Source organism: Protopterus annectens, chromosome 4.part0, assembly GCF_019279795.1.
Source record: "Protopterus annectens isolate FY-2018-M chromosome 4.part0, PAN1.0, whole genome shotgun sequence".
Taxonomy (NCBI): Eukaryota; Metazoa; Chordata; order Ceratodontiformes; family Protopteridae; genus Protopterus; species Protopterus annectens.
The window spans coordinates 1,421,524,723-1,421,551,882 of NC_056733.1; the positions used below are offsets into that span (position 1 = coordinate 1,421,524,723).

Below are 27,160 nucleotides of genomic sequence, written 5' to 3' on the forward strand. Positions count from 1 at the left end.
GCAGGGTTTGAGTCTCACAAGGGATAATTGGCTAGGCTTAAAATGGCTCGCAAGGGCAGTTAGCTTAGTACTAACCGATGAACGATGAACAGCATCCTAAAACAGGAGGTAGAAACCCAAAAGGAAACTCATGGCAAATCACTCAAAACCATTCACCCTCCAAAAGGGTGTTCTGCACAAATATCCATAAGAGAATCAAACATGTTCCTCTGTTAGTGAAATACCCTTTTACCATATTACCCTGAGGTTTACTGACCTTCAGTAGACAGAACATTTACTGAACAAGTCAGAATTGTGTGTGCAACTGCCCAGTCATGAAGTTCAAATCCCAACTGCAGACAGGTTCTTCATGGAGGTCCAAGTCATTACCTCCCTTTAAAAGCTGCTTTCAGTTTCTTCCACCAGATTATACAACAAAAAAGGTATAAACATGGACTATGATGGCAGAAATAATTAAAACCCAGATCACAAAGATGCCTGAAGATGGGCAGACCCATTCTAAGAAAGACAAGTTGTAAAAGACATGTTGTAGAATAAAGGGATAACTCTTAAGTCAGACCTTTTCAACTTGGAATTTCCAAAATCTCTTCTGGTAGGTCTACTGAATGAATATCACCATCAGACAAATCAAGACATCAGGGTAAAGCAGTTAGATCGTGCTGAAGCACCTAGCACTCAGTATGGAAACCAGGCCTGTCTGGAACACTAAAGGATGACAAGAGGACTATATTATGCCCTTCTCATGGGACTTCATAAAACAGTGAAAAATCAGTGGAAAAAGAGAGAGAGGAAAACTCATGTCTTTCATGATATGAAGAGTGTGTCTACTGCTCTCTCCCCCTAGTAGCCACAAGGAGAGGAACTGGGCAACTGTGCATGCTCTTAGAAGACAAACTAATAAACTTCCAGAAGACTAGGAGATGAGTATGCTCCAATGAATTGCAGGAATGTGTTCAAGTTGTTGGTCAGATTGTCTGTTAAGACATTTAATGCCCCTCAGATATGGACTGCGACAAGATAAAAGCACTTACTAATAGCTGAATCCCAAACTCTGATTGCTTTCCTGGAGTAGGGGTACAAATAAGTCTTGGGCTGCTTACTTATGGACATTAATGTCTGGTCTGAAACCGCAGTGAGAAAGGTCCATCTTGAAGTATGACTCTCAAGGGATAGGACAATACCCTTAACCCTCCAATTTGCCAGATAGCCAAGAACAAAAAAAATTTACTCTGGGAAGGGGACACATCAATAGACAACCAATACACACTAGCGGCTCCTTATCCAAGGGAAGCCAAGACCCAGGGTCCCAACAAGTCACTACCTACCCCAAAGTTGTGCTGGTTTCTCACGCTACTGAAGGAAGAAAATTCTCCAGGTTCAATGAACCTGTCAATCCCAAGAATTTGTTCTTCAGCTAGGGCAAATAATTCAAAAGGGTACAGCACAAGCAGCCCCTTACAGGGTTAGCTACCTGCAAAACAGCCTTCATGTAAGGTAAACAATTGAAATGCACATGCTGTCAAGTGTCTCAGTGCCTAGAAATGCAAATGCTGTCAAGTGTCTCAGCGCCTAGGCTGCTTCAAAACCCAGAGACATTGCCTACTTGAGGCTAATCCATCAAATGAAAGAGGGTAGCTAGCAGGGAGCAATGGCAGCTGCCTAGCCAGTTGGTAGGGAGTGTGAAGAAACTATACATTTTCAATCAGCCTCCCTAAGACAACAATATCACAGAATTCATTGAGGTTCCCTCAAGCTGCACCTCCTACATCAGGAATCCTGGGCAATGTAACTCTGCTCTCACACCTCAGGATGGGATAGAGAATGACTGCCTTCATACAGTTGGGACAGCTCTACTGCTAAGGTGCCATGAGCCCCCCCACAACCATACAGGAAACAGTGTATGTAGGCAGGGGTTCAGTACAAGGTGACTAAACTCTAGTACGTCTATGATAAGATGTGATCATGCTCTCTACCTCCAAGGGGCAGACGTAGTCTATGCTACCTAACTGGATAGGAGTTCCAAGCTTGCCTCCCAAGATCAATGGGTTTTGATGGACTTTGTAGAAGAGCAAGAAAAGAGCAGAAACGTGAGGGATACCAGAAAAGAAGATTCCCCTCTTCCTGGCTGGAAACAACCCTAGGAGGAATCTCATGGAGAAGCCCATTAAGTCATACATGACCCCAATATGTCAGACAGCCTGGCTGACAAGACAGGGATCATTTATACAGCCGGCTGCCAGGGCAGTTTTGAACCTAAGAATAAAAAACGTACAGGGCCTACTCTTTTGTTTAGAGCTGTGAGAAGTCGGTTAGAAGGAAACTGGATTCCCAACAAAAAAGGGGGCTGCTTGACACCAAGGAAGACAAATAGTGACTAAAGTCCCTGCCAAAACAGGCCACTTCTGTCAAAAGGACAGATGAGCATATATCTCACAGGTGGGAATTAATGCAGCTAGGCAAACTGATGCAGACATACACTCACATGCCTGCATGTTTTAGCCAAGGCAGCCACTGTAGCCAAATGCCTGGTAAGGTGGCACTGTACCAAACTGGCAGTCTTCAGATGCAGTGAGATCCTCTGATTGCAACATGAAGAAGGTTCTCCAGTGCAGTCAATGTCCTCTATATCATGAAAGTCTGCAACCTGGATACATAAGGTGATATCTGATAGCTCTAACACCAACTCAACACAGGAAGTAAACTTCTTGCTAGCACTATGTTTTTCTCAGGACGTTCTGTTCACCAGCTGGGAGTGGGCTTCCTGAACATGAATTTCTCTTCAAAACCACAAGAAGTAAGCCTTCACAGTCTCATTCTTATCTGCCAGAGAATGATGTAGGGCATCCATCTTTTTGGACTGACAGCATCACAGAAAAGGTGCCTCCAAAAGAAGTTCAGCAACACTGCACCCCAGACTCAGCTTTGGCCTAGATGCAAACAAGAACTCAAGAAACACACAATAAACTTACACAAGGTTTTGTTTCAAGATGAGCTGGAGGAAATCTGGACACCAGAGGATTGTATCTGTCTCAGAATTGAGGACACCCACATTTGGTACCCCTCCTGAAAATCAACTGGAGAAGATACTCAACCTCCAACTCTAGGGCCTAGTTCATGTCAGCATATTTATTTATTTATTTGACATTTATTAACCGGGTTGGTCCAACTGAGCCAAAAGCCCATTTTCAGTGGAGACTCAAGGAGAAAAGCTCCAGTAAAAATAAACAGTAAGAGACTGGTGACATGATATAAACAAAGATGAGATATAAGTTGTTACATAGGATGGCAAATGCAATGAAATACACAACTGAAACATAATTTAAGAGATAAGTTATTATATAGCATGGAAGAAATACAAAACTGAAAACATCAATTTTTACATAGATTGTAGCAGAGAATGAAATATAAAATTGTAGTACATGTTGATATATCACACACATGACTGATACAGAAATACCCCCATAGTGGAGAATTCATATGAGTTAGAGCTGTATAAAAATAAAAAATAAAGAATTTTATTAGAAGTAAAGACGCGGGGCATGACTGATGACTGACATGCTTGGTCTAGGTGAGACCAACATGCAGACATACGTGCCAAGGACATAACTATAAAAGACCAGGAGCTATCATCCATCAGAAGCAGCACTGGTAAAGTCCTGTAGCTGCACCTGCAACTCAAAATCCCCTCAGAAGTTGAACTACTGCCTGCCCTCTTGTGTGTGGGCCATAGACATGGCTAGGGGTCAACCTTATGATTCCTACCCTACCAGAGCTAACCTGGTCACAAAAGATGAGGGGAAAATCCCAGTTGACGACTTAATCCCAGACACACCCAGTATGTGTCCAGAAGACTCCAAGGCTCTCTTTCCTTAATCAGGTTGAGTGAACAAAGGGCCAATCAAATAAAAGAACGGCAGCATGAACATCACAAGCTGCACCCATCACAGCAAGAGCATGGAGTGCACCTTTTTCATAAAGTCTGCCTAAGTAATGAAAGGAGAAGAATCAAACCCTTGTCATTTGGGGACAACTCCCATCACAGAAGACTGAGAAACAGCAGATAAGGACCTGCAAGTAGGAGCAAAGTCCCCAGCCAGTCTTCTCAGATTCAGAAATGTGCCATAGGAAAACCAAAGGGTAAGTAAATGCAGGAACTCTATCACCGACAGTAAAGCTCACAATTCAAAATATGTCACTGCTTGCATACATCACCACAAGCATGGCAGTATCACAATCCAGTTTTGCAGTGTTACACATGAAAAAAAAAATCATATTTTTCATAATGTTTTGTAAATATTTCTTAACCCTAGCTCTGTACATTCCACATTGACCATTTCACTTTGCATGCCTAACAAATTATATCAGCTTGTAGATGCCACTTTGCTGCCCGTGTTTTATGTATGTATTTGTACCACAACTTCAAAAATCAGACTTTAAAAAGACTGACAAGCATACTTGCCTCAGGAGTATAGGGAATGATCCTGCAAAGACAAAAATACTTTTACAAGATGAACATGTCCTTATGGAACACCATGAGGCGTTCTTTGCATATTATGGATTTAGCTCGAAGACTTGCCTGGGTGAGGTAATGGCTACCAATAGGGTGGTCTTCCCAGTGAGCATCTTTAGGGGAGAAGAAACTGTTGGCTCAAAGGGAGGTAATGCAAGTTGTTCTAATACATACATTAAATCCAAGTAGGTACAGGGTTTCTTCCTGGGGGGCATTAGATGCAGGACCACTTTTAAGAATGGTTTCAGGTGGGGCTGAGACTAGACAGGTGGGGAACAAGTAAGACAGGCAGAGATGACTGAAGCATGTACCTTAACATTGGAAGAAAGGCCCTTGTGAAACAATCCCAAAAGGTATCCCAGCACAAGTTTTATTTCATCAAGAAGAGGACTACTGTCTTTATTCTTGCATCACAAAGAAAAACTTTTCCATCTGGATAAGTACGACTTTCTGGTATTTAGTTTTGTTAACTCTCTCAGGATAAACAGCACTTCTGTGAGTAGTTTGCATTTGGGGTCAAAAATCAATCCTCCAAGCTGTTAGTTTGATCGTGGTCAGGTGAAGATAAACGACAGACCTCATTAGCTGGGTGAGCAGGTCTGTCATGTGAGGAAGAATGTAATACCTCCCCTTCCTGAAGGGTCAAGAGGAGGGAGAACCAAGGTTGCCTTGGCCAGAAGGGGCTAAGAGTATCATGCTCAGTCTGACCTCACCCTCATCAGTACCCTGGGAATCAGGGGAAGTGGTCAAAAGGCATAGAGAGGCCTGTCCATTTGAAGGAGATGGTGCCTGGTCTCCATATCCCTGTCTGTTGGGTTCTACAGCAGAACCTTTGTAGTTGTCTGTTCTGATGAAAGGACAAAAGGTCTACACTGGGGTGTCCCCATTGATGGGTGAGGTCTAGGAAGATGCATCTTTTTAGCATCCATTCAATGGCATCCAGAAGGTTCCTACTCCGAGAATCTGTTAAGGTGTTGTTCTGGCCCAGGAGGTAGGAAGCTATAAGTGTCAGTTACAATTCTTGCACTAACAGCCAAATCATTATTGCTAGACTTCACAGTGTGTAGAAATGAGTTCTCCCTTGCTTATGTACCACATAACTGTAGTGTTGTCTGTCCAAATCTGCAATGCTTGTGGGGATAAGTTGATTTGAAAGGCTTTCATCACTAGAAACACTGCCAGAAATTCCTTCTGGTTTATGCAAAGTTTTCTTTGTTCTGGGGTCCAGATACTTTGTACATTTATTCCTCCCAAGTGTGCTCCCCAGGCTACCTCCAACCTTTCTGTGGTGATGGTCTTGTCTATTTACGGTACAGAGAGGTTTGCCCCTGAATTCAGCTTGACATTGTCTTTTCACCAAAGAAGCTCCCTTTTCAAGAAGGGTAAAAGAGACACCAGGGTTTTAGGGGCTGATAGTGTTGTTCCCAAATATTTTTTTAGGAACCCCTGAAATTTTCTCATATGCAGTTGTGCAATGGGGATCTAAGATGACTTCTCTGCTTAATTTAGCAGAATTATATCAGTGTCAAGCAGAAATGAAATCAAACTAGAAGCGGATCATTAGTATGCATGATGCCATGTATCCCAAGGCCCTTAGATATTCCCTTGCAGAGAATGTCTGCTCTGGCAGCAAACTAAGTAGATATTTTGTTAGAAAGGATGCCTTTTCTTGGGGTAGGAAGGCATTTTGCTGTACAGAATCTAGCAATGCACCCAGAAATAGAATCATTTGAAGTTGGGATTTGCTGAGTTTGACAGTGATACCTACATTTTAAAAGCAGTCCACGGTAACTTGTAAGGCTGACTGAAGTTGCAGGATGGATTTTTTATGAATGAGGCAATTATCCAGGTAGGGGTAAATGTATACTTCTAGCATTTTGCAATGGGCTACAACTGTAGCTAGACATTTGTTGAAAACTCTGGATGCAGTAGATAAACCAAATGGTAAAGCACAGAACTGATAGTGCAAATCTTCTGCAACAAATAAACGGTATCTCGTGCGCTTGTCTGTAATAGGACTGTGGATATAAGCATCCTTCAGCTCTATTATAACCATGTAGACACCTGCAAAGATCATAGGTAGAAGTCTTTGAAGGGTCAAGCATTTTGAATTTGGGAATATTTAGGAACTTGTTTAAAATCTTGGAGCAGAATCCTGTTACTCCTACCTATCAGGGACTGACTGAATGGATCCTAGGTGCAAGAGTTCTTTCAATATGGGGTAAAGGACACCCCTCTTGGTCTTTTGGTGGTTTTGGCATCCCAATGAAGTGTGGCCTTTCCCTGAAATGAATGAAGTAGCCCTTTTCTATGACATTTTGGGCCAACTAGTCCAAGATGATGCGTTTCCACTGGTGTAGAAAGGAAGAAAGTCTTCCTGCTACAGCAGCATGAAGGGGGACATGTTTTGGGGAGGGAGTTGTGCATAGTCACAGCTGTTCTCTGAGGGGATAGAGTTTTTGGATGTCCCAGTTTTAGGGCATTGCTCAGGTTGCCATCTTCTGGACTGTCTAGGTCCCTTTGATCAGGAAGGCTTTCCCTTAGCTTGCCTTGGAAGCAAGGGTCATTTCTGTTATATTTAGGTATGGAGGACAAATGGAATTCTTTCACAGTTTTTATTTATTTCCCCCAATTTCTCAAAAACTTTCTCTACAGGGGACCTAACAAAGAATTCTTTATCCAGTGGGACATCCAGGAGTTCTGCCTTTACATGGTCAGAAAGTGGTTGGGTCCTCAGACAGGCATGTCTGCGAATAACAGACCCAGTAGTAGCTGTTCTGCATGAGACATTTAATGCATCATAACCACAAATTACAGAATGTCTGGCTACTTGTATTGCTGCTCTAGCCATCTCCTGTATTTCCCTTTTTAAGGCCTTGTTTGCTTGGTCCTCTGCCTTAGAGATGATTTGCTCCTGTAAGGACTTAGTATTTTAACATGTGGAATTGGAAAATGAGTGCCCTCATAGACAAGGTAGCAGATATATATCTTTTTTCCAAACTTATCTAGCAATCTACTTCCCTGTCATTAGGCAAGGAATGTCTATGGAGTAGGCTTAAGGGCACCCTTAGTGGCTTCAGTTGACACTACAGAGGGATCAGCTTGTGGTGATCTTGTAGAAGTGCTTGTGAGTGTCAGTCTAGAAAAATTATCTGGTTTCCTTGTGGCTGGTGGCAGAGAGATACCTTTGTAGACATAATTTAGTACCACATGGACTGGAAGAATAGGCAGTAGTCTGGGAGATGGTGGACCTAGAAGCTACATGTAATGGTTTTTGGCCTGAGAAAAATCCTTGCTCTTCCAATGAAAGTCTTCCATCTTATGTAAGTTATCTCCAAAGGATAAATCTGAGGGAGAAGTAGACAACATGGTATCATGCGAGTCACAGCCAGGTTAAGAGAGAGAGAAGGTGATCAGAGCAAGATGATTCTTCCCCATCCTCATATTCTGAAAAGAAACACCCTTCCTTCTTATACTGAGAGAAGCTTCAGGAGTAGTCTGTTGCACCTGGTAGGGCTCCTTAGATTTAATAAAGGCCATGAATTTCTGGGAAAATTTAGGAGGTCCGGAGTTTCAACCTAGGTTGTAGTGGCAGATGACTGGGATTGTAGGTTGAGGTAAACTGACTGGTCTCTCTGGTTTAGGTGTCCATTCAGAAAGACAGGACTTGGTACAAGGTTGGGCAACCATGACCTTGGTGCAGATTACTGGTGTGTGCTCCTACAAAACAACCATGGAAGATAACCTATCTCCCTTGGTAACCGACACTTGGACATGAGAACCTGAAGTCTGTTAAGCGACTTCAGACCCAACCAATATTGGTGTTGAAGAAAGCAAAATCAACTGGCCTGCTGCCATGACAGATCATGCTAGAATGATCATGCTAGAATGGTCAGCCTGGTAGTCGCTGGACCTGGGGGCTGCAAAAGCACCTCACCAGAGTTGTTGGTCGACCTGAACGCAGACACTGAATGACAGCATTCATTCACTGAATCCTTTTCCTTATGACTTTTGTCTTAATGTTTCTTTCACAAAGTAGTGTTCAGAGTGGAGGAGAGAGAAGTGGAAGGAACAGGGTCTGAGAACTCCATGTGAGCTGTGAGGATTTCAGCCTTACTCTTAAGAGTCTTAGTTCGAAACCTAGCACAAGCCTGACAACTAGAATTATCACGCTGAGGCTCCAAACATAATATACAAAAACTATGAAAGTCTTTATGTGGGATTTGTTTCCTACACTTCAAGCAGTTATGAACTTTTCTGAATATTAATCAGATGAAAAAATTGCCCAACACGGTACTGATCTGAAAACAGGTTGTAAGATCCTCTGGAGGAAAACTAGCTGGCCAACAGACTGGGAGTGTCTGATAAATGTAGTAGTGCATCAGACTGCACACCTAGAAAGAAATGAAGATGGTGCTGACAGATGTCTCACTTATACCCTGACATCCAGATGTCAGTCCTCAGATGTCCATTGGCCAGGGATGATGAAAAGACACTGGAAATTGTGCAGGTCACTGTCTCCTGCATGGCCGGAGCACCCAAGAAAAAGTACTGCAAGAACATCTCTGCTTTCCTGATGGGTATACTCTTCTAGGAGGCAATGAGTTAAAACATGACAGCATACCTTCTCTTCTTTGGGCCCTTCAACTTAAGACAACTCTCCTAATAAAATCAACAAATCCCTGGGGCTTGCTGTCTTTTGTAACAACCTTGTGGGCTTCAAAAAGTAGACAGCCACATAAAAGCATAAGAAAGACTGCATTAGTGGCAACCCTTCGACTGGACTGTATGATATTAATGTATGTACTTATGGAATATTGTTTTCTTCAACATCCACGGCTGACGCTTACTATCAAAAGGCTTACACATAACTGATGCAACTACTGAGCATCTGAAATTCCTCCACTTATGTAAATTAATTTTTTGCCACTGGGCCCAGATGATGGATGAAAAGGGTCCAATAAGCACCAGTCCACTCACATGGCAAACAAACCAAGAAGTCCTACCCTTTCCAATAGAACAATGGTGGGTATATATCCTCATTTATCTGACATATACTTGCATCAACTGATAGCAAAGTAGGGTGGAGGTGGGGGGACAGCAGTAAGACTGGGATGTTGACCCCATTTACTGGACTATCACAAACTTAGAATGTTCAGAAGAGTAGCTAGCACAAATGAGCTAAAGCCAGCTCTGTAGTGCCATATATATGAACTGCTGGGGCTGTCTAGAAATACTGGTATGATCCTGATGTGTCCAAGTAATATAACACAATACTGCAAAAACAGCCTTACAACTTATGACTCCTTAATATTGATTGCTGTTACTCAAAATAAGACAGACTTTTATTTTATTTTACATTTGTTGACCGGGCTAGTCTGGCTGGATATATATCCATTTTCAGCAGAGGCCCGAGGAGAAAAGCTCCACTATATACTAGTGCCAAACATAAAAAAGGTACTTAAAAACAGCACAGTAGGATAAAAATATTATAGGCATGTAAAAAAGAGCTAATTAGCTTAGTAATAGTATAGAAGGAAATACAACAGAATATAGACAAAACAGCGAGGATTCCTAGTTTTATAATCTTAACCATGCAATAATACTAATGCTGAAGGAAAGAAAATAGTGACTCACCCCCGAGTCTATAGAAATATATACAGTATTTACAATAATGATAAAAACTTTTAGTGCCAGGGCACTATTTTTAAGAACTTTCCCAACATTATTGAGAATGTAGCATTATCAGAACATAAGCATCACACTTAAACTGACATACAAGCATCTGATTTCTTAGTTATCATTTTGTGAAGGACTGTAAATAAAAACAATTAAGTCCTTCACATATTTAAACAAGTGCATTCAGCATATGTTGGTTCACCTACTTGCTAATAACCTGCTCTGTGTAGGTCGCGGGCTATTTCCAACTATATCACTACTGAACTAGGAATATTCTAGTTACCATTTTGTGTCACCTGTAAGCACGTTGGGATTGAAAATGGACTGCTGAGACCTAGCCCACTACCCAAGCAAAAACACCATATAACTTCATATTACTTACTTGGTACATAAATTCCATGCATGCACATGTGAATGAGTGTGTGTACGAGTTGGGGGGACAAAAAAACTTCACTTTCAAAAGCACGTAGTAAAACAGTAAAAAGCATGTGCCCGGAATACTTCAGAACTCGTATGCCATATCTCACTTTGTTCTTATCACTATAATTTTTTGAGTGTTAACTTGTGACAAAGTTTACTTGCATATACGATTACCAGGAGGATACAGCTCTAAAAGCTAGTTTTTTAAAAAAAACAAACAACAAACAAAAAAACACAGAACTACTTTTAAGGATTCCTTCTTATGAAGATCAGGTTTTACTTTAAAAGCATACAGAACATAACATACACATACTCTCTTTGAACTGGAGTCCTGAATCACATTAAGTCTCATTTGGCAGTACAACAGAATTTCAAGCCATTCTTGATTTCCTTGAACTGCAGTACACACGGACTTGTTTGAGAATTATCTTCTGCCTGTTTATGCTCCTCAGAACGTCGAGGTAGAAACACATGGAATAAAGGAACGTTGCATCTTTTGCCATGCAGTAATACTTTCCCACTTTTACTGCCTGTAATGTGTACACTGTCATTCATACAGAAATAGCGTTAACAGTGAAGTGCTTTATAGTCTAGCATTCAATGCACGTGTCTCAATATACATCAGAAAAAAAACCTTCATCAAAAGCAACAGTAGAGGGCACTCTTTCACCATGTCCACAGTATAAAATTGTAAGGTACATTTTTTTTTTTTTTTTTTTTTTTTACTTGCAAGCAATAAAAAAGATGTCTGGAATGTCATTAGTACCTTGCACACATTTCTAAAGACATATTACCAATAACAGTAATACTAAAAATGTTATACTGGGTGAAAGAAGGCAGTTCTAATGTCACCTTCTGTAATACGCATTATGACTAAGTAATATAGACTGTTATTTTCATACAAAAAAACTGCTGAATTAGGCTTTAAAGTCAAGCCAATAATCTCTAGGTAATAAAAAATGCAAATATATACTTGGTAATGCAGACCAGTATGGCTTTAAATAATCCTGACCTGTATCACCCTGATCACAAAGAAAAGGGTCCTGAAAAGCTGCATTTATACTTTTGTGAATTCGTTTAAGTATAATACATGGTTTATTTTGCAACTGGATAAATGTTCATGTTGCAATACTGTAAACACTAAAACCACAGTACTTCTCTCTCTTATATTTTCTTTGGTCCGCTTGCAAAACAAATTTTCAAGTTGGCATTTCATGCACTTTAATTTTAAATGGAAGAAAGCACAACAGTCCTCTTTTGTCATGGTAGTTTGTGGTGATTTAACTGAAAGAAAAAAAATCAAATCAATAAATTAAAATTATGAAAATGAAGCAAAACAAAACCAAGAGTCACATGGCAAAAAATATGCAATTTCTTAAAAAAAAAAAAATGAATAAATAAAAAAATAAAAACAAAAACATTTCTGTAATGTCAGTTATTTCAAGAGGTAAAATTTGTGGCACCCTGAATTTTAAGTTTGTGAAGCACTAGTAAATGCCACCACCATTACTACAGTCAGAGACTAACTTTGTAATGCTGGGTCGATTGAGGTTAAAAACTAGCCTTTTTACCCATTCTCACAGACAACTTCCAAAGGTCAGTCTGTTGTCCACACTACTCATCTGTTCCCCCATAGGGCCAAGTAGATTCTCAGCCCTGTCCACGATGTAGAAAGATGAAGTCCTACTATGGCACAGACATCCCATGTTTTACTAGTAGCACAGATATCCAAGGGACACGGCAAGTGAGGAGGCACTTGAATGCCAGTTTGTTCATCCTGGGGGAGGGAACTGTTAGGTCTGTTGCACTGGACTCACCTAAGTGTGACAAGACCAGCAGGGGCCATACTGAATCATGCAGCATCGGGTAGGGACCTCCCTGCTGAAATGGGGAAAGAGGAAGTGTGCTTGCGAGTGTACACTCGTCGTCCTTCTGACCAGGCAGTTAGAGTGAGTATGTCATCAACTTGACGGAGAGAAGGATAGGCTGCTCTGTAGACCTGCAGCTCACCTACAACTTACCATTCAATTCTCGACCTTAAGGGAATGTATGGGCCAGCAGGACATCCCAGCTTGGAAAGAATGGCACACAGGGGTCTCACCTAGTCCATGGGTGCCCAGCTCATGCCTCTATGGAACAAATGGGCTGACTGGGTGCAGGCAGTGGAACCACAAGACACAGTCTTGCAGTGGTGGGGAGAGGAAAGAGCTGGGTAGATTTTTGAAAGTAATCATACTGCATTTTTTGGGAGGTGCACTAACATTACCCCCACCCCCCTCCCCAACGTGGCCTACACAGCATCAGGCATGACTGCAAGTATGTACTTGTAGATACAAAGACACCTTCCACAAACTGCCTTTTTGCCTCTCGGGATTCCTGACCCATTGGTGTGAATGGCAGCCTACAGGAATATCTTATAATCTCCCATGAAACAAATACACTGATCAACAGTTATTCAATGCTTCTTACCCCAGCCACTAATGCAGGACTCAAACCTTGGTCACTAGTGGCATAGGTGGATGGCCTGCTCATTGCTACTGCAGTGGTCTCGCCACTAAAACATTTTATGAAAAAATAATAGTATGTTAGTTTACCAAGGCTGGTAATGTAACAATGAAAATATGGTTATGAGCAAGGAAAAAACAAACAGATGTGAAATAAATACAAGTAAAACATGAATGATGCATATAAATCATACAGACTGTTATGGTATGCTACTGGAATGTAGTATATGTGCATGTCATTGTAAAGCACTACACAAACTCGACTTTAAAACTATCCTGCATCAGTTTTTATTTCTAAGAAGGTGTACTGATAAAGACCCACATATGCATGTACTTGTTTATTTGCTTTATCATTTACCTGTCTACCATTCATCCTAACCTACCTCAATAAAGTTATGTGACGATGTATATATTAGCATATTTACCCTAACAGAACATGGATAAAAGGGTATGATAAAAGCATTTACTTAGTACATTTTTTTTATAGGTTCATAGGTTCATACTAGGCTATCTGCCCGAGGGCATTTATAAGCCTAGCCCATTGTTTTGTGGCTTACGCCACCCCTTTAGTATGGGGAACTATACCCATTATTTTGCTGTGCCTCTGTCGAGCAGTGACACTGAGGTAATTCCTGGGGTATATCTGCGATCTCCCATCCATTGGTCAAGATTTCTCTTGAACAAGGCCAGCGAGGTGCTCTGCCTCACATGTACCGGGATTTTGTTCCACAGCATAGGGAGTCTTTGGGTGATGAATCTATCCCTCCAGCACGTCCTATTAATAGCCGTGTCGAGGTTTAAGTCTCCCGCCCTTGTGGCTCTGATGGATCTAGATTTTTGAGGTGAAGCATATTCATCAAATCTGGGTTTGACATGGCCTTGTATGTTAGGCAAAGGTCACCTCTGAGCAAGCGTGGCGACTGAATAGAGCTGGAGTTCTTTCAGTCGGGCAGCACAGGACAGATTTTTGAGACCCTTTATCCTTTTGGTGAGGAACTTTTGTGGCCTCTCCAGCTGCTGCAAGTGTCGGGTCAGATACATTCCGAATGGGGCATTGTACTCAATCATTGGTCTGATGAGTGATGAGTAAAGGGAGACTATGACCTCCCTTGATCTAGATGAGAATCCCTTCATGATAAGGTGGGCAATGTAGAAGGACTTCCTAACTACTTTAGCTACATGGGTGTCGAATGACAGACTACTATCAACCTGGGTCCCCAGGTCCCTGATAACTTCTTCTGTGCTCAGTGGATTGCCACCTATTTGGTAGCTAGGGGTAACCTTGTTTATCCCGAAGGGTATGACTATGCATTTTTTGGCATTTAACTTTAGGCCGTGGCTCTGGCACCAGTTATCCGTTTCTGTGAGACCCTTCTGAAGGATATCTGTGTCAGATGTGTTTTCTACTATGGCCCAGTTTGCAGTCATCTGCAAACTTTGTCAGCCATAACCCTCCTGTGTTTGCTTGTACTTCGAAAAGTAGATGCCAAACAAGAGTGGGCCCAGGACTGAGCCCTGTGGGACACCACTTGTGACAGGCTTTGAGTCTGACATGGCGCCAGCAACTCTGACCCTGTGGGTTCTGTCACTCAGCCAGTTTGCAACCCATCTTGTGATGTATGGGTTAACATTTAAGCTGATGAGTTTTTCAATGATACCCGAGTGGGGTATTGTATCGAAGGCCTTAGCCAGATCGAGGTAGGCTGTATGGACTGCCTTTCCCTCATCAATGGCTTTGGTGACTGTTTCAAAAAGTCAACCAAGTTTAAAAGGCATGATCTGCCTTTGACAAAGCCAAACTGGGTTGGATCCAAAGTCTGCAAATTCCCTATGTCTTTATTTATGAGGTCCATTATGATCCTCTCCATGGCTTTGCAGATAAGGCTTGTCAAGCTAATGGGCGGTAATTTCCAGGGTCTGTGGAGGCACCGCCTTTGTGAAGTGGGACCACAGTTGCAGTGCGCCACTCCCTGGGTGCGTATCCAGAGGTAAGACTTTGATTAAACAGCTGTCCTAGCTGTGGGTTTAATTCCTCATTGAGTTCATGGAGCACACAGCCGGGGACACCATCGGGTCCCATGGATGCTGTGTTTTTGCTTTGGAGAGAGCAGTTCTCACTTGGGCTGGAGATGTTTGGGGGGCTGCACCCATTTGGTATAGATATCTCTCCCTTTGGGGAGGGGAGAAGTTTGCACTGAACCTGTCAGCCAGTATGTTGGCAATGTCTGTAGGATCAGTAATCTTCACATCATTTTGAACTAGTTCTGAGCATATCTGGGAGTTTCCTCCTAGGTTTCTAACATAGCTAAAGAAGGCCTTATGATTGTCTTTTGAGTCTTTAGCTATTTTTCTCTCGAAATTTGCTTTGGATGATTTTATGAGAGCTCTTAGTTTTTTACTTATAGTGATCAAGGGTGTCTTACCTTTTAAGGATTTTGCTCTATCTTGTAGTAGCTTCCTCCTTTTGTTGTAGAGTTTGTTTATGGCTGGGGTCCACCAGACTGGACGCTTGCCTTTGGTACAAAGAGTCTTTGTTTTGCTTGGGATTGCCTTATCCATGCAGTCCTGCAGGTGCTGGTAGAAGGCGTTTGTAAGTGATTCAGCGGCTTGAGTATTGTTTTCCGCCTGCTCGGGGCCTGAAAGGAGACCACACTAGTCTTTAGAAGTGTGAAGTCGGCTTTTGAGAAGTTCTTTACTGTGGTCTTTTTATTTCAGGTGGGGTGGGATGAGGACCTCCAGCGAGATTAGTTTGTGATCTGATCTCACCAGTGAGGGGTATACTTCGGTGTTGAACATTGTGCTCCCATGTTCGTGATGATGAGATCAAGTATGTTATCTCCTCTTGTGGGGATGGTGACTAGTTGTTCCATGGCATTTGAGTTTATGAATTCCAGGAACTTTTGGGCTAGGGTGTTTGGGCTTGAGTAGTGTTCCCAGTCTATATTAGGGTAATTGAAGTCACCTAGTATGATGGTGTTTGGTGATACATTTATCCCCTCTAGTGTTTTCAGGAAGGCCATGTGAGTTTCCTGAGTTTGTGAGGGTGGCCTGTAACATGCTACAATTTGCAGAGCAGTCTTGCCTATGGTTAATTGCACCTGGATGGTCTCCGATGCATCGTGCGTTGCCACCAGTCTTGAGGTGTGGGTGTCCTTGATGAATATGGATACAACCCCTCCTTTCTTGGTATTGTCCGGATTTTGGGGCCGGAACGCACGATATGAGGTAAAACCTGATAGTGCTGGGGTGCTCTCAGGAGCCTTGAACCAGGTTTCTGTCACAGCACAGACATCGATGTTCTCCATACTGAGAAGGGCCTCGAGTGCGTGCATTTTGAGATTTAGACTTCTGGCATTGAGCAGCATTACCCTTAGTTTTTTTCTTTTTGTGTTCTAGGGTGGTAGGTTTAGAATTTGAGCCTTGCCTAAAAAAGGCACTATGGGGGTGGCAAGAGCCTTTGCCAATATCCGGAATCCCAGGGGTGACAGGTGCAAGCCGTCCCTTGCGAAGCAGCGTGGCTTGTCCAGCATGTCATCCCAGGCAGACAGATACTGGATCCCCTTTGAATGACACCAGTGTTTAAGCCAATTGTTAAAGCTGATCATCTTATCTCTGTATTGTGGCATCATTCTTGGTGAAGGTAGGATACTGCTCAAGGTCAGGGTCATACAGATTTACCTACACGTTTGGTTCAGTACCACAAGCTATTAAAGCTCATCTAAATACCCCTAGTTATGCTACTTGTTGAAAACTAAGTGTATACAAAACCAGCAAAAATCTGAATGCAATGCCCTAATTCCTACCTTCCATGTTGAAGCAGGTTGGGGTGGCACTTCAGAGTGTCACTACCAATGCATAACAGTTTTCCAGGGTAGTAAGTGGGTTTACTAGAGAGCATGAGATGAGTGACTTCACTCATCACTATAGCAAGCTGCTGCCAGGCATCAAACTTGCAGAATGGGCCATCATACCAGCCCAGTAGATGCTCCTGCTAGTCCAAAAAAGATTTTAGTCTCTTGGTTGTACCAGGTAAAAGCTCTGTTAAATCCAGTGCTTGAATTAGCCATACTCACTCATCTGGTCAGAACAATAAGCAAAATGGTAGTCCCTGGCACATGGTCCAGTCCATGTGTCACAAGGCAGCAGGGGGCAAATGTTCCAGCACTGATATAGGAATCGTATCTTTCTGCTTTTACTGGTTTCACTCGTGAAGGATCTAGCATGACATGTCAGCACATAACTGATGTCAACAAGTCACCAGTGGCGGAGAATGATGGTGCCATGCACATGGCACAGCCTGATGGCACAGTGGCATTGTCAACAATGCTAACAGTGGAGGCAAGGATATAAGACCCGCATATGAAGTGATGGTGGAGAATCAGGCCAGGCCTCCAGCATCACTTGTGCTTAGGGCTGGATTTTCTGGCATGTGAGCACCACCCAGGCTTGAAAGAAGTCACCACTGTCATCATCGCATATGGCATCAATAAGCAGCATTGCCTCTAAAGTAGAAGCACCCAGAAAGTACAGTTGTGTACACCTACCATAAATGTAGATGTTCGAGTGTCTTCACTGTTGCAGTCATGACTGTAGGGTTCTCCCCTGCCAGCAGGCAGCCCTCGGTCGGCCAGAATCCCAAAGTCTGGGTCCGGCGTCGGCTGTTCATCCATGCTCCCTGACGTCAGAGCGCCAGGAGTACAAAGCTGATAGCCGACGCCATCTTCTCCAGTTTTTCTTGCCCCAGATGTCAGGAGTCCCAGAATGAAAAAGGTCCCATAACCTTTGCAAATACACCTCAGAAGAATGGTGAAAAAAGGAAATACACAAAAGTAAAAATAAGAGGGGACAGGAGGGAGGGAAACCCAGACTGCAACAGAGAAGACACTCGAACATCTACATTTATGGTAGGTGTACACAACTGTACTATGTTCATCGTGTTTCACTGTTGCAGTCATGACTGTAGGGTAGAATCCCAAAGCTGAAAGAAAGGGAGGTGGTCATAAAGAGGAAGGGCGCTAAAAGACCCTGCAAGACTGCAGTGACAAAGCCTGCCCTAGACTTAGAGTAGAGAGGTAGATTGTAGTGCTTAGAAAAAGTATGCACTGAACTCCCAAGTTGCAGCTTCCAAAATGTCCTTGGTAGGAACTCCCCTGAGGAAGGCCGCAGAAGTGGCAGCAGCTCTGGTGGAATGAGTCCGTATACTCCCTGGGATTTGCTTTCCATGGTGAGAATAACAAAATCTGATTCCATGAGCAATCCATTTAGAAATGGTCTGTTTTGAAATGGCTTTACCTTGGGAACTTGAAGCATAAGAAACAAACAATTGTTCTGATTTTCTGATGTCCTTGGTTTTGTTCAGGTAAAAACGTAGTTGTCTGTGTACATCCAAAGAATGCAAGATCCTTTTCCCCTTTATTTTGAGGAGTGGGAAAAAAAGTTGGCAAGTGGATAGTTTGATTTAAAGCCACTTTGGAAACCACCTTAGGCATGAAGGTAGGATTAGTCCTCAAAGATACCCTGTCTTGATGAAAAATAATATAAGGTTCCACAGCCATAAGAGCTTGTAACTCTGAAACTCTCCTGGCAGAGGTTAAGGCTAACAGGATAGCTGTCTTCCAAGATAAAAACGATGTCAGAAGAGGCAGCAGGCTCAAAAGGAGGCAAGGTTAGTGTTTCCAAAACATAGTTGAGATCCCAAGCAGGAATGGGAGGAGATCTAGGAGGTCTTAAGTTCTTAGCTCCTCTGAGAAACTGTCTCATGAGCTGGTGGGAAAAGATGGGAGGGTCTGTATTATAATGAGCAGAAATAGCAGAGGCATGTATCTTAATGGAAGAGAAAGAGAGACCCTTATGTAAGAGATCTGTCAAGTAAAGTAAAATTAAATTAATGTTAGGAAGAAAAGGATCAGAATCCTGAGCCTGCATCCAGGAACAAAATCTTTTCCATTTTCCTGCATAAGATTTTCTAGTGCTAGGACGTCTGGCTTCTAAAATGACATCCATAACCTGCTTGGGCAGTAAAGAAGAAATCAAAGGCCCCGGATTAACCAGGCCGCCAGGCTGAGAGTTCTGACATGAGAGTGTAGAACCTGACCCTGATGTTGGGACAGAAGGTTCGGAGACTGAGGTAAAACCCAAGGGGGCTCCAGGCATAGGTTTTTTAGAGTTGGATACCAAAACTGCCAAGGCCAATTTGGAGCCAGCAAGATTATCATCTTGGGCTTGTCCTGTTTTATCTTCAATAAAACCTGTGGAAGAAGAGGAAGAGGTGGAAAGGCCTGAGAGGTTCCTCCAACTGAATGACAGGGCGTCCACTTTCCAAGCTTCTCTGTGGAAAGTTCTGGTACAAAAATTCTGTAGTTGATGATTGAGATGGGATGCAAAGAGGTCTGTGTGAGGACATCCCCAGACTGCTGTTATCATCCTGAATATTTTGGTGTCCAGCATCCACTCGTGTGGATCCGAAAAGTTTCTGCTCAGACTGTCTGCCAGGAAGTTTTGTTTCCCTGGTAGAAACTAAGCTTGAAGATCAAGATTGCAAGCTAGAGCTGTGTTCCATAGATCCATGGCTAGTCTGCAAAGGGGGTAGGAATGAGATCCCCCTTGCTTGTTTATGTACCACATAATTGTGGTGTTGTCTGTCCGTATTAGCAGTTGTCCTGGTTGTAAAAGATTCCTGAAGGCCAATAGAGCTTTCTGAATGGCTAACATTTCCTTTAAATTGATATGCAGGTGCTTCTGATCCTTTGTCCAAAGGCCCTGCAAACAATTGCCCTGAAAATGGGCTCCCCAAGCATAATCCGAGGCGTCCGTGGTTAGAATCTGAGTGGCAGGAGGCAGACGGAAGGGTTTCCCTTTGTTTAGAGCACATGCCCTGGACCACCAAAGAAATTCCTTTTGAAGGCAAGGAAGGATGGAGATCAGTATGTCTAAACTGTGGCAATGCTGAGACCATACACTTTTTAGGTACCATTGTATTTTCCTCATGTGTAGTCTTGCATATGGTATGAGAAGGATGCAGGAGGCCATGTAACCCAAAGCCTGCAGGAATTTCCTTGCAGATAGTTGAGTTAGAGTTGCCAATGTTCTGAAAGTTGAAGCCAGCTGTAATTGTTTTTTGGATGTCAGAAATGCCATCTGGGTTGTGGTGTTTAGAAGTGCACCCAGAAAAGTTATCTGTTGTGATGGTGTCAAATTTGACTTTTTTATGTTTACAGAGAATCCCAGGAACTTGAGAAGGTTCTGTACAAATTCTAGATGCTGGAGTAAGACATCCTTGCTATCTGCCTGAATTAGACAATCGTCCAGATAAGGGTAAATTTGAATTCCCTTGAGTCTGCAGTAAGCTACTACTGAAGCCAGGCATTTGGTGAAGATCCTGGGGGCAGTAGACAATCCAAAGGGCAGCGCAGAGAATTGAAAGTGCCTCGATCCGGCCTTGAACCTGAGGTATTTTCTGCGATCCTGCCTGATGGGAATGTGTAAATATGCCTCCTTTAAATCCAAAGTTACCATCCATGCATCTTTGGACAGCATTGGAAGTAGCTGCTGTAGAGTAAGCATCTTGAATTTTGGAATCTCTAGAAAGGTGTTCAAGACCGACAGATCCAGAATGGGTCTCCATGAGTTTTGCTTCCTTGGGACTAGAAAGAGCCTGGAGTAAAAACCTTTTCCCATCTCTGAAAGAGGAACCAGCTCTATGGCATTCATAGCCAAAAGAGCTTCCACCTGGTTTAAGGCCTCCGTCCATTGATGTTTTGGAAGGTCTGGCCATCCGCTTGGCCTTGGCAAGGTATGAAAATGGAATTTGTAACCTCTTAAAACCACATCCAAAACCCACTTGTCTTGGGTTATTTGAGTCCAATTTTGATAAAAAAGAGAGAGTTTTCCTCCGAGAGGGGCTTCCAGGCAAGAAGTTCCTGTAGCCCAACAGAGGGAGTCATTGAGTTTGTTTCCTCTGAGGTTGTGACCTGTCCTCTCTCTCCTCCCCAAGGGGTGGAAGCAGTCCACTGTCTTGGTCTATAAGCAGCTTGTGTTTGAGGCCTCCCTCTGGAGCGTCTATATCTACCCCTCTGAGGCCTGTCTGAAGTGGGAAAGGACCAATTTTTTGAAGGCCAATTCCTGCTAAATCTAGGTGGCTGTACTTGTAAGAAATCTTTAACTGTTTGCATGGATTTCGCCTTATCCTCCATCTTTGTAATCACCTCTTCAGCTTTTTATCCAAACAAAACATTATGCTGAACAGGAGCATCCAATAATTTAGCCTTTACTTGTTCAGGTAGATTTTGTTCCTTTAGCCATGCATGCCTTCTAATGACTGTGCCAGAGGCCGCAGCCCTACAAGAAGCCTCCAAGGCATCAAATCCACAGTGTAAACCATGCTTCCCAACCTGTTCAGCGGCATGCAATAAGTCATGTAATTCCTTATCATCTGCACAGGCAGAAATGGAAGTAAACTTTTGTTTTAAGACAGACAAGACAAATTGCTGGTATTTAAACATATGAAACTGACAGTTTAAAGACCTAATGGACAAAGTAGCAGAAGTGTACACCTTTTTGCCCAATCTTTCTAAGGATCGAGAATCCTTTTCAGTAGGAATGGGATTTTTGGCAGAAGCGGCCTTAACTCCCTTAGGACCCTGAGAAATGGTTTCAGGGTCAGCAGAAGGGTTCTTGTATAAAAACTGATGGGAATCAGGAACCCTGTAATATCTATCAGGCTTAACAGGAGCAGGAGGAAAAGAGTCAGGGGTTAAGTTAGCCTCCGAAAAGGCATCATCCACAATATCCAAAACAGGAGGAATAGCCAGGGGTCTATGCTGGGGAAGAAGAAGAAAATCCCTCAGTCTTTTCTTGGATTCCGAATACTCCTGTCCTTCCCAGTGGAAATGTTCCCTCATTTCATGCAAAGTTTCCCCAAAAGATAAATCCTCAGGGGGAGAAGCTGAAGGAATGGATTCTTCAGCATCAGAATCCTCATAAGGAGGGAAAGAATATTCCTAATCAGAAGAAGAAACTGAGGAAACAGAAGCCTGATCAGAGGAATCATAATAAACATCCTGCCTTGGCCTTTTGTCTGGAGGGGGATGAGAACCCCTAATCATAGTAAGTAAATCCTCCGCCATCTTGAGTAACTGTTTCTGTGACTTGGGAGCCGGTTCAGAAGAGGCCTGTGTTGAAGTCTTTGATTTAGAAGGAGTCTTTGCCTTTGTCTTTGGCTTTGCCTTTACTAGTAGCTGAGTAGGCCTGAAAACCCCTTCGGAAGCCGGTACCTGCACAGCGGCTCCGGACCCATCCGAAGGAGCATTGTCCGAAGGTCCAGCAACAGAAATATTTAAAGGCCTGGTTGGCTCCTCATGAGAGTCCGTTTCGGCCATCGGTTCTGAAATGGCCGATGACAGGGGCTGCAAAAGCTCCTCACTGACGACGACCGAACCTGAAGCTGGCTCCGCTTGTGCGCTATCATCAGATTTGGTCCTCAGAGGCCTGTCTTTATCCTTGCGACGTTTGTGAACTCCGGTAGCCGGGACCGTATCCGACGACATTTTGTAGTTAAAGCGCCTACCGAAGTAATGAAAAGCAAAATCGTACCTTCGCTTAATTGTACGTTGATTGAATCTAGCACAAAACCGACAACTAGCTACGTCGTGGTCAGGGCCTAAGCAAGGAATACATTAAGAATGAAAATCCTTATGAGGTATTTGCTTCCCACATGAAAAGCAATTACTAACTTTTTCTGACATCAGAGTGGAGCAAGAAAAAAGTTTCCCCAACGGGGTACTTAGCTTTGAGTGGAGAAGTCAGTCTTCGGACCAAAGAATATCAGAAAAATTCGTCAGGAGTCAGCCGACCGGCACTTGCGAACTGCTATCACCGCACGGCAAGAAAGACTGGAGAAGATGGCGTCGGCTGTCAGCTTTGTACTCCTGGCGCTCTGATGTCAGGGAGTATGGATGAACAGCCGACGCCAGACCCAGACTTTGGGATTCTGGCCGACCGAGGGCTGCCTGCCGGCAGGGGAGAACCCTACAGTCATGACTGCAACAGTGAAACACGATGAACATCAGGGAAAATGCATGTAGGTGGACATCGCTTCCATGAATCCAGGTCATTCCTGCTTTACGGTCTGCATGAAGATGTGCAATTAATGCAATCACTGTAGGATGACCTGCACCACAAGCAGGCTGACATGGCATACAAGGCACCAGACAAAACATACCTTCTAATTGCAGTGGTGGTCCAATTGTCATCCACTGGAACATCCATAGAGATAATGGTAAATGTCTACTGTGGCCATGCAAGGATCTAGATGTGGGGTGGATGGTCACAAGCTTGGCTTAAGCACAAGGCAAAGACTGTTGAAGAAAGCATCACTGTCCTTGTCTGGCCAGGGCAGCTTTCACACCTAGGCATGGCCAGTCTCAAAGTCATGGCCAATGGTCATTTGACTCCACTGTCAGAATACCTCATTGGACCAGATGCTCTGCTTCCTGCAGCATCAAACCACCCTATCTTTTTGTGGCTTAATGAATGTCATGCCTATCGATGAGATTATATGCTCCATCCATCTATTGTCTTGTCACATGAGGAACTATGGCAAGGTTTCTGTACATGCTCCTGAAGTGTTATACCATCCCTTACACGGAATTCATCCAGCTCTGATACTGAGGAGCTTCACTATATGAATGGCAATGATATGGAAGCTCCACCCTGACAGAGGAGGATACCATGACTAAGTTCCCAACTTATTACCCACCTGTGCAACAACAACATCCATCTCCCATGATCCTTTCACCTATGGCAGTGTTTCTGTTAACAATCATTCTCTCACCACACCTGCGTAAATAATGATGATTGTGCCATGCCCACATATGCACCAGTTTTACTCTGTATTGTCTGTCATGGCCCATAGTTGTGCATCAGATGCTACCTCTTTAGTAGTGCAAAACATTGTGCCCACCTCTACCTTGCATGGGATAACACTGTAACCAGTTCCTCTGAACTGCAAATCCAGCTCGTCTTCTGCTTCTGTAACAGTTCAATCTTATAGCACTGTAAGCTGTAGCTGCTTCTGAATTATGACACTGTGCAACATACTATACATCATGAATAACTAGCTGCAGTTCTCAGGTGTGCACTGCAAAGTACCACCAGCTATATCCAAACAATAGAGGCGGACATTCAGGAGCAAAAACACTTGTTTGTCAATTTTCCATGTCTGTAATTACACGGTGTTTTACTCCATCTTTTCTACAAGGTGTGTGCGTGTGTGTGTGTGGGGGGGGAGGGGGGTTTGAGTCTTTTCTCCTCCATTTGACTACTGTGTGACCTTAAGCAAGTTGTTTCACCAGACAGTTCTTTGGGCGATTGGGAATTTGGGCTAGGCTCCTTAATGGTCGCCTGGACTATGTTATTCCAAAGATTATAGCATAAGTGAGGGTCTTATATAACAGGCAATCCTGGCATTCAGAAAGTACAGTTGTGTACACTTACCATAAATGTAGATGTTCGAGTGTATTCACTGTTGCAGTCATCAGACTTGGGTTATTTGCCTGCAGGTAGCCCTCAGTTGGCCTAAATACAAGAGACTTAGTATTTCTGCATTGGTTGCTGTCACTCCAGGATTGATGTCAGGTCGTCAGGGGTAGAAAAACAGGCAGCCGATACCATTACATCAGTTTTTCTTGCCCCAAGTGTCAGGAGCCCCCCCAAATAAGGAGCTAAGTTATGGTGGGGAAAACACCACCAGTAAAAAGTAAATACCAATACCCCTTGAAAGGGGTGAGTAATAGACATAGTGAAGAGAGAGAGAGAGACAAGGTGGCTGGAGGGAGGGAAACCAGGATTGCAACAGTGAATACACTCTAACATCTACATTTATGGTAAGTGTACACAACTGTACTATGTTCTTCATGTTTCACTGTTGCAGTCATCACACTTGGGTTGATTCCCAAAGCTGAAGAAAGGGTGGAGGCAGTCAAGAAGAGTTGGGGCTGGCTAGTATGCCCTGCAGGACTGCTGTTGCAAAAGCTGCCCTGTATTTGTAAAAGATAGGCAGGTGGTAATGCTTGGTGAAGGTGTGTACAGGGCTCCAGTTAGCAGCTTCCAGGATGTCCCTGGTAGGTACTCCCCTGAGGAATGCTGTAGAGGTAGAAGTTACCCTAGTGGAATGTGTTCTGACCCCCTGAGGGATTGGTTTCCCATGGTGCTTGTAGCAGAAATAGATGCAAAGTGCTATCCATTTGGAAATTGTTTATTTTGAAATGGCCTTGTCCTCTGCCCCTGGTGCAAAGCTGACTAGTAACTGGTCTGATTTCCTAAAGGGCTTAGTCCTATCAAGGTAGAATTTGAGCTGTCTGTGCACGTTCAAGGAGTGCAGGATCCTTTCCCCTTTATTTTGAGGATTAGGGAAGAAGGTTGACAAATGGATAGATTGGTTGAGACAAAAAAAGCTTCCCCTGCACGGAGGCAAATGCACGGCTAGTAACATACCATGTATCAAAAAGAAAAAGCCAGCAACTGTGAGCTGTAAAAATTAAATTTAATGTATTATAAAGAACCACATAAACAGACCGGTTTTGGCTAAGGCATTTACCTAGCCTTCATCAGTGTGAAAAAATACATTATTAAATACAAATTACATTCTTTATAATACATTAAATTAAATTTTTACAGCTCACAGTTGCTGGCTTTTTCTTTTTGATACATAGATTGGTTGAGAGCCACACTGGACACCACATTAGGCATAAAGGAAGGGTTAGTCCTGAGGGGAAACCTTGTCAGCATGGAAAATAATGAAGGGTTCCACAGCCATAAGTGCTTGTAGCTTAGACACTCTTCTAGCTGAAGTGATGGCCAGAAGCAAGGCTGTTTTCCAAGAGAGGAATTTTAACTCTGCTGATGCTGCAGGCTCGAAGGGGGGTAGCATGAGCTTTTCCAGTACAAAGTCAAGGTCCCAAGTAGGGTTGGGTGCTCTCCTTGGCGGCCTTAAGTTGTTTGCCCCTCTCAGGAATTGTATGATAAGAGGGTGAGAGAAAAGAGGTGGCTCAGTGCTGTAATGAGCTGAAATATCAAAGGCATGGATCTTGATGGAGGAGAAGGATATGCCGTCTGTGGAGTAGATCTGCTAAGTAATCCAGGATTAGAGGCAGGGAGGGCAGAGTTGTGTCCTCTCATTTAAAATGAATGCAGGAGCAATACCTTTTCCACTTATCAGCATAGGATTTCCTTGTACTGGGTCTTCTGGCTTCAAGGATGACATCCAGCACCTGCTTGTTTAGGCTGGTTACTGGGGGAGAATTTAAGGAATAAGCCAGGCTGCAAGATTTAGGGTTTGTAGTTGTGGATTCAAGATCTGTCCCCCCTGCTGAGAGAGCAGGGTTTGGTTCTGGTGTAGGTGTCAGGGTGGCACCAGTGACAGGCTGCGCAGGAGTGGGTACCAGTGCTGGCGAGGACATTCCGGGGCAATCAGAATTGTCCTTGGTCTGTCCTGTCTTATCTTGAACAATACTCTTAAGAGAAGGGGCAGAGGGGGAAAGGCATAGATTGAGAGATTTACCCACTGGAAGGATAGGGCATCCACATTCCAGGCCCTGCTGGGAGGTGTCCTGGTGCAGGATTTGCTGAGCTGGTTATTGCACTGGGAGGCAAAGAGATCCACCTTTAAGGTCCCCCATTTCTGAATCAGAAAGTGGAAGGTGCTGTGCTCTAATTGCCACTCATATGGGTCTAGGAGATTTCTGCTCAAGTCATCTGCCAGTGAGTTTTGTTTGTATGACAGGAATTGAGCTTGCAGATTGACCTGCATGTCTAAGGCTGTGTTCCATAAGGCCATAGCTAGCCTGCAAAGTGGGTAAGAGTGGCTTCCCCCCTGCTTGTTGATGTACCACATAACTGTGGTGTTGTCTATTTTTATTAGCAGGTGCTCTGGAGAGAGTAGGACTCTGAAAGCTGGGAGCGTGCTGCACCGCTAGCATCTCTTTTTGGCTGATGTGCAGATGAATTTGACTTTGGCTCCAGTGGCCCTGAATGCACTTGCCATCCATGT

General features: G+C 43.4%; 1 protein-coding gene across 2 annotated transcripts in view; it reads right to left on the minus strand.

The window, feature by feature from the left end:
* SEPTIN8 (septin 8) overlaps positions 1–27,160 on the minus strand; it is a 1,286,408-nt gene that overhangs the window by 286,125 nt on the left and 973,123 nt on the right. The window contains exon 10 of one of the 2 annotated variants that reach the window (XM_044069253.1): positions 10,854–11,893. The exons of the other annotated variant lie outside the window; for it this stretch is intronic. Coding sequence (XP_043925188.1) covers positions 11,890–11,893 — 4 coding nt within the window. The 3' untranslated portion in view covers positions 10,854–11,889. Of the gene's footprint in view, positions 1–10,853; positions 11,894–27,160 lie in introns of those variants that run through there. 2 annotated transcript variants of the gene reach the window in all.